The sequence below is a fragment of the Eulemur rufifrons genome, chromosome 8, assembly GCF_041146395.1.
Source record: "Eulemur rufifrons isolate Redbay chromosome 8, OSU_ERuf_1, whole genome shotgun sequence".
In the NCBI taxonomy this organism is placed as follows: domain Eukaryota; kingdom Metazoa; phylum Chordata; class Mammalia; order Primates; family Lemuridae; genus Eulemur; species Eulemur rufifrons.
In genome coordinates, this window is record NC_090990.1 from 103036477 (window position 1) to 103044661 (window position 8185).

Genomic DNA, 8185 nt, shown 5'->3' on the forward strand with positions numbered 1-8185 from the left:
AGTAGGCAAGAACACATTAGGAAAATGTGTTTTTAACAGTCAATAGAACAGATTGAAGGGCAAGAAACCAGTTAGGAAAGTGGAGGAAGAGGGAATGAAAACCAAAACTGGAACAGTGGATGTGGGAATAGAAAATATGAGAGACAGATGCAAGAGAGAGTATGAAAATAAAACTGATTATTGGCCAGGCGCGGTGGCTCACGCCTGTAATCCTAGCACTCTGGGAGGCCGAGGTGGGCGGATCGTTTGAGCTCAGGAGTTCGAGACCAGCCTGAGCAAGAGCGAGACCCCATCTCTACTAAAAATAGAAAGAAATTATATGGACAGCTAAAAATATATATAGAAAAAATTAGCCGGGCATGGTGGTACATGCCTGTAGTCCCAACTACTCGGGAGGCTGAGACAGGAGGATCCCTTGAGCTCAGGAGTTTGAGGTTGCTATGAGCTAGGCTGACGCTACAGCACTCACTCTAGCCTGGGCAACAAAGTGAGACTCTGTCTCAAAAAAAAAAAAAAAAACAAAAACTGATTATTACCTGGCATTTGGTAAGAATTGGAGGACAGAAAGAGATTTACAGACAAAATGTGGCTCTAATGTTCTCAAGTAGGGAAACTGGAAGAATGGCAGTACCATCAGCAGAGAGGAAGGAGCCAAGAGAGATACAGATTTAGGAAAAATGAGTTATTCTTGAGTTATTGAGCCCGAAGTGCAGGTGGGACTTTAAAGCGAATAAACAAGCAACTGAAAATGTGGGCCTGGAGTAACAGCTGAGATGGAGATTTGTCTTCTGTTGGGGGGCGGGGTGGTGACCAGCTGCAGCTGTGAGAGCAGAGTCACAGGATGCCAATGCCGGCAGCCCGTTGTGTCTCACTTTGTCTCTCACTGGCATCTACTCTGCAGTTTTGGGAGCCCTATCAAAGTCACCATTGCATGTGATGTGAAATGTGATGAGAAAGGCCTCCAAAAACCGAGAAAGGCCTATTTCATGAGTTATTTACAGATTAGGAAATGGAAGCTCAAAGAAGTGAGGGGTCTTGTCAAAATGATTGCAATGAAGTAAGAAACCCAGGAGTAGAACCCAGAGCTTCTGGTTCTTAATAAAACTCTAAAGCTCCCAACTCTATTGCAAACTGCATATAGATAAACGCCTTACTAGTTTTAATCGCAGTAGTTTGGGTTTCGGTTTTTGTCTTTCGAACTCAGTTTAGAGAAAAGCTTGAGAGAAGGATGGCCATAGTCCCTTGGCAATAACCACCACTGTTTACGCTATTAAATATCTGCGGTATGGAGGAATAGATAGCCCTAGCTTCTAGAGAACTTCTCTACAATAAAGACGCACACCCTGTATTAATACTCCTGTTTTTAAAAGGGGCCTTTCTGCCAATCTAACCTGAATATCCAGAATGAACTCATACATAGAGAAGACCCACGGACATGGACAAAGGTCCTAAAGATTTATGCAAAACTTTTAATTCTGAAAGGTCAAAACTTCAAGATTCACAGGACGAGGGGAGAGAGATTGTTTAAGTCTCAGAAAGGAGCGCGGGTTCCTGTGAGTTTCGAGGCGAAGCCGTGCGCCAGCGAGGAGGGCGGCGGCCGGGACGCGCGGCGGGCGGGGCGCGGCGAGGGCCGCCCGGCGGGGCTTGTGCAAGGCTGGGCTGGGCAGGGCGTGGGCGGCCCGGGGAGAGGCTCCGGCCCGCCCGCCCCGCGCTCACAGCTCTCCGCGCCGCTCCCAGCCGCAGCCTCCCGTGCCTCGCTCAACTCCAACATGGTAAGCCTCACTTTTTATTTTTCTCCCTCTTAAATGAAAAGAAAAAAGCAACAGCTTACTTTCCACCAGGCTTTATCTTTAATGTACGTGTGGATGTGGCGGGAGACAGAGCAGGAAATACAAACGTGGGAGGGAGCTGTGGAAGAGAGGATGAAAGAAGCCCTAAAATTATACCTGTAACAACCTCCTAGGGGTGCAGCGGAGATTCTCTTGCTTGGCCAGTCAAGATAAGGTCTGGGACGGCGGAGAGGAAGTCCACGGGGCGGCCGCGGGCGGCTGGACGTGCCCGGGCACGGAAGCCACCCTGCCCCCCCACCCGCAGGGGTGGAGGCCTCCCCAGTTCCCGGGCCCCCAGAGGCGGCTTCCCTCTCAGCCTGGAATGGAACGGAGGGGGTGACTTTCTTGGGTTATGTTTGAAGCCGCTCGTCACTGGTCTCCCAGAAGGCAAGGGAAGCCTGGGACAAAAGCTAAAGACAGCGGGTTGGGATTCTGTGAGGCGTCACTAGTTATTTCTGTAGGCCAGAAAAGGAACTTCGTCTGAGTTTCAGGGAAAATCAAACTTTCAGTAAGCAGCCGGCGAAAAGCCAAGGCACAAAGAGCCTGAAACCCAAGCCCGTGGCGGCGAGCGGAACCGCAGCCAGGAATGTGGGAGGAGCCGGGTCCCAGCCTGGCCCCGTTCCTCCTTCCTCTTCCTCTTATCCCACCATCTTTTCAGGCACTCGCTCCAGGACCTTTCTCCTCTCAGCTTCTTTCTTCTCGACGTTGAACTCCCTGTCTTTTCCGTTAATCCACCTCCAAAATCTCCCTCTTTCTTTACCTCCCCTTAATGAAGGGGGTCAGCAAACTTTGGCCCGCGGGCCAAATCGGGTTTTCTGTTCTGCCCACAAGCTAAGAATGGCTTTTACATTTGTAAATGGTTGAAAGAAAATTAAAAAAAAAAAAAAAAAAAAAGAATAATAACTTGTGACATGTGAAAATTACATGACAACTGAACTTAAGCGTCCATAAATAACATTTTATTGGGACACCGCCACGCCCATTCACTTGTGTATTGTCTGGGGTTGCAGTCCTGCTACTGCACAGGGTGACTGGAAAGGAAGGTGTTGGTAAGAATGTGAACCGCAATACTTGAGTCTTTATTGTTACTTATTTTTCATATTTTTTTCTTCACATATTGAGTGCTAGGCTGCATTTTTAAAGTTATTTGACAGTATTTGTCGTTTCTCCTTTCTAGCAAGGTTCCCACCAGATAAAACTCCAAGGGTGCAGTGAGGCGTGGAGACCGCTGGTTCTCCAGTCCTTCAGCCACTGTTCCACCTTGGGCAAAGCCTTGCCATCTCCAAAGTCCCCTGGAGCTCTACAAATTAGGCAATTCCATTTTAGTAATTTGATAATTGTGTTTCTTTTGCTTTGCAGAATTGGGGGTGGGGAGTGCGGGAGGATGGTCGGAATGCAGAGGTTTTAATTTTCTCCATGTGGCTGGTAACAATAGCAACAGTTTTCAAAAGAAAATGATCATCTAAATTACATCAAGACTGATGTTAAGGAGAAAAAAATGTAAAGCAGAAAGGCACTTTGGTACTGGAAAATGAAAACTATCTGAATTCTGCAAGAAAAGGGGGCAGGGAAGCATCTGCAGTTTTAGAAAAAGCTCACAAAGCCCGTACTCCTCAGCCTGGAACCTTCTACCTTACCAGCCAGCCTTCTTCCTGTCATCTGATATATTAGTAAGACAGTGAGATTTTAGTCCTGATAAGAAAAGCATGTTGTAACAGGACAAACACATCTGCTTCTAGGCTATCGTATTTTTTTCTCTCCCAAAGCCCCTGAACCTACCAACACTTCCCTTAAGAAAAAGTTCTCTTTAGGGAAAGAAAAAAACAAAAACAAAAAAAACCCTCAATATGATTGTTGGGAAAGGATCCTCCTCTGGAAGGGCTCAGGGGCCCTGAATGCTCCAAGATGCAATGGGAGGCAGGCATCTCGGTTAGGCGGGTAAAGCACAGAGGGGCAGACAGAGAGGTGTAAAGGCTGAAGGAGGGACGGAGACCAACCCTCAGCTGTGCAACTAAGGGCTCCGCTCAGTCCTTAGCACGTGCGAATTACAGAGCCAGAAAGGCGCTAGCTCTGAGTACCAGGAAGTGCTTACTAAGAACAAATTAAAGGCTGAACGCTAAGTTGCAAACGTCACCATCCTAACATAAATCATTGTTAATACCGGGACATGAAAAGAGGAAGGGTGTGGCCAGGCCCGTTTCCCAGACAACCTGCAGTTGCTGCTCTTGTCCACAAGGGGGAGGCCAACAGCTCCTCGCTTCTGGGACCCCTGTCCTGGCTGGAATGGCCGGCAGGCTCCACCCGACAGGATTTCCTTGAAGAATTCTGCTGTGAGGGAAGCATTTGAATCTCCTCCTCTGGAGACGCTGTGTGAGCCGCAATCTAAGAGCCTCCATATGAACCTTTCTGATTTGAAGTGACCCCTAGAGAAGTGCCGCTGGCCCTTCCTGTGGAATTAGTGGCACCTGGAGGTGGGCGGCGGCACGGCTGAGGACTGCAGAAAGGCGCTCGAGATCCGGATTCTAGAGTTGGTTCTGCCGAATCAATTCCCTTCTTATACCTCAGCCTCCTCATATCTAAAATTAATGTTTCCTAACTCTGAAATATGAAAGCCACTTTTGAACATCTAGAATGTTCTCACATCTCCCATGCCGTACACAATGATAGCTATGCTTTCAGTTTTCTTCAAGACAGTATGTGAGTCCCAGGAATTCAGTATTGCTTTAAAAAGAACTGGCATTTCATTCATCACAAAAGGCTCTATACACTCTTAGAAAATAGGAAATTATTTAATAGACAGTGCTTGGTGTGCATATGGGTTTGTGGATACAGAGTTACACATATATTTATCTGCACCTTCTAAGAATATTCTGTCCCCCTCCCACTCTCATCGAGGCAGTCTGCTGCTTTCAAGCATACCCTCAATGCTCCATATTTACCCTCCATATATTTCACCTGGAATAAACATGCGAGGAGAGGTGGGAAGGAAGCTCACAGAATGTGTCTTGGACCCCTGAAAAATGACCCAGTCTTTTAGGAAACTGCTTTGACCCGAAGTGAGGAGAGGAGATTCTCTGGAGTGCTCTCCAGCATCCAGCCCTTGTCTGAGCCCTGCATTTTTTTTTTTTTTTCTCCAAAGGCAAAAATCTCCAGCCCTACAGAGACTGAGCGGTGCATCGAGTCCCTGATTGCTGTTTTCCAGAAGTATGCTGGAAAGGATAATTTCAACCACACTCTCTCCAAGACTGAGTTCCTAAACTTCATGAATACAGAACTGGCTGCCTTCACAAAGGTACTGGTCCCAGCCTTCCCCCCACCCCCAGCATGAAACAAGCCCCTGGCAGAATGGCCAAGAATGAAGGGCCAGGAACTGACTCCTCACACTCCTGCCTCCTTTGCACTCATTCCAAGCCAGGCGGAGCCTAGGCCTCAGAGTGAGCTCTGAATGACTATAAAAGGGCCTTCACTTCTGCTTTTCTTTGAGTTAAGATGTGTTTTAAAGATCAAAGTGTTCAAACTGCATGGCATAGGGAATGGTGATTTGTTTTTCCATTTAGGAAGAGAGGTATATGAAATGGTATATGACATAATAGAACCATTTTCTGATTTTATTCTTCCACCCCAAAGGCTCTAAGGCAGCCCTGTCCAATAGAGCCTTCTGCAGTGATGGAAATATATATCTGCACTGTCCAATATAGAAGCCACCAGTCACATGTACTTGCTGAGCCCTTGTAACATGGTTAGTGTGACCAAAGGACTGAGTTTCTAAATTAATTAACTTAAATTTAAATGTAAATAGCGATATATGACCAGTGGCTATAAGCATGTGTATGTGTTGGGAGGTCCAATGACTGGGCCTATGCCCTCTTTCTACCTGAAATCGTTCCACTTTTGCACAGTTGTGTGGAGTTGTGTGGAACACTTGAAAGAAGTGTTCCACTGATTCTACAAGACTGAATAACCCCTAATGTCATAGAAAGAACCCTGGACTGGGAACAGGAAAACCTTGGTTCAAGCCCCAAGTCTTCCCCTTAAGCAGATCACTTCACCTCTTTGAATCTGTTTCTGCATCTGGAAAATAGGAGTATTAACAGTCCCTATCCTGTACCTTACCTCCTGTGAGAATAAAATGTAGCAACATATTTGAAAGCACCTTAAAAAATGCAATATAAAGTTGTTATTATTATTATTACCTTTGCAGAACCAGAAGGACCCTGGTGTGCTTGACCGCATGATGAAGAAACTGGACCTCAACTCTGATGGGCAGCTAGATTTCCAAGAATTCCTTAATCTTATTGGCGGCATAGCCGTGGCTTGCCATGACTCCTTTCTCAAGGCTGCCTATCCCCAGAAGCGAATCTGAGGACCCCATGGGCATGGCCTCCAAACCCACCCCCTTTCCTTCCAGCCTCCCAGTCATCATCCCCTCCTCACAGCTCACATGTCCCCTGAGCACAGCACACCCACCACCCTATATAGGCCTCACCTGCAGGTACTAATAAAACAGTGTCATTTTTTTAAAACAGGAACCGGAAAGTAAGTGAATTTGTGCAAGGGAGGGTGGAGAGTGGGAGGAATGTAAATCAGGCGGATGGAAGCTGTCACCAGGAGCTGCATAGTAAATGCTAAAAATGCATCTCAGGTGTACATAGCATCATAACTAATGATACAGCCAGAATCATCTCTAAATTACTCAGACTGATGGAGAGGTGTCACTTAATGTCATTATTCACTCATGAAATATCTATCCACCCCTACTATAGGCACTGTCATAGGCCCTGAGGATACAACCAGCAAAACAGACAGGGTCTTGCCTTCACGGAGTGTAATTTCTAGTCAGGGAATGAATAAACAAAGGCCTATCAGAGTGTGGTAAATCCTAGGAAGAAAAAATTATAATTATGTTAGAGATTAACGGGGCTGGGGGAGGGCACTGTTCTGAGGAGATGACATTTGTGCTGATGGGGGTGGGAGTTTCAGGAGAAGCAACAGGAAGGGCAAAGGTCCTCAGGTGAGAAGGAGCTAGGGTGTTTGAGGAATAGCAAGGAGGCTAGTGTTGCCAAGGTTAAGCGAGTGTTAACATTAGTTTTCACTTTCTAAAGCCTCTGATAAAGCAGCAGGGAGAGCCCAGAAAGAAGGTAAGAAGGCTGACCCAGGGTTAAAGGTGACAGATAGAGAGGAGAGGCAGGTTTCAGCAGTGTGCAATCATCCCTAAGAAGCATGGGCAGAAAGTGATGTGTTTCTAGAAAATCTCTGATTCCTTATCCATCTATGGAAGTTTTCACTAATTAGTAAAAATCTCTCTAGATCACAGTTTATTCTGTCATAAATTAAGTGGAATGGCTTAGACCATTTCTGAGGTCGTTATTTGGCTCTGACATTCCAAATTGAAGGCCAGTCTCTCAGGCTAGCAAGTCCCAAATTTTTTGAGTTGAACTGTAGCTACATCTTGGATGAGTTCCTTAATTCATTAGCAGCACGAGAGGGAAAATCTGTAGTCAATAGAAGTTTCTATAATATTCCCTTGGCAGGTGCACTGTTTATGGGAAAAAAAGGTGTCATGATCCCAAAGAACACTGAGCCAGGGAAGAGCTGGAATAATATCAAGCACCCTAAGGGTATATACTGTTTGTTATTCTACCAAGAAATCACTGGCCCTGGCTTTAATACACCAGGCTCAAGGGAACTAGCCAGGAAATCCTTACTTGCTTGGTACCCTCAGGTTTTCATAAGTAAGATCCAATCAGTACCAAGCATCTAACTCAAGATTCAAATCAACCCGCATGGAGGGCCCCCCATAAGCAAAGTGAGTGGAAGAGAGAGACACCAGGAGGGATTGTCTTGGGGAGGAGGTGATGAGCTCAGTGAGGGTATGTGTTGTATTGGTCTGGTTGGTAATGCCCCGCAGGCATTCCAAATTTGAGTCTGAAGAAAAGGTCCAGCTTGGGAAGCAGAAGAAGAGAAAGAGAGAGAGCAAAGAAAGATCCATCCTTTTGATGAAGATTTAGGCCATGATAGTAGGACTTTTGTCAAGATTGAGGATGGAGCAGATACAGAAAGCCTCTTTCCTGCTGCAAATAATACTGGATAAAATAGAATCCCTGCCCTCACCAAAAAAAAAAAAAGAGTTAAAATACTTGGTCAATTAAAAGACTGAAAGAGAAACATCCAGATGCCAGAAGCAAAAAAGAAACTCCTAGCTGTAACAGTGCCCCCGAGTTGAGGCCACGTGGCTCTGGGCTGTGGGGAGAACTGGACCTGAGCTCCTAGCGAAAGGACACACTGTTAAAGAGCTGCTCTGTCCACGGTAGAGACTGGAAAACTTGGCCCACCATCCTAGGGCAAGACTCAGAATG

At 46.2% G+C, this 8185-nt stretch overlaps 1 protein-coding gene across 1 annotated transcript; it reads left to right on the forward strand.

The window, feature by feature from the left end:
• The first annotated feature begins 1696 nt into the window (after window positions 1–1696).
• Window positions 1697–6352, forward strand: S100A11 (S100 calcium binding protein A11). Its single transcript, XM_069478754.1, has 3 exons — window positions 1697–1772; window positions 4969–5121; window positions 6031–6352. The coding sequence occupies exons 1-3, from the start codon at window positions 1770–1772 to the stop codon at window positions 6190–6192; spliced, it is 318 nt and encodes a 105-aa protein (XP_069334855.1). The 5' UTR covers window positions 1697–1769; the 3' UTR covers window positions 6193–6352.
• The last annotated feature ends 1833 nt before the right edge of the window (window positions 6353–8185 follow it).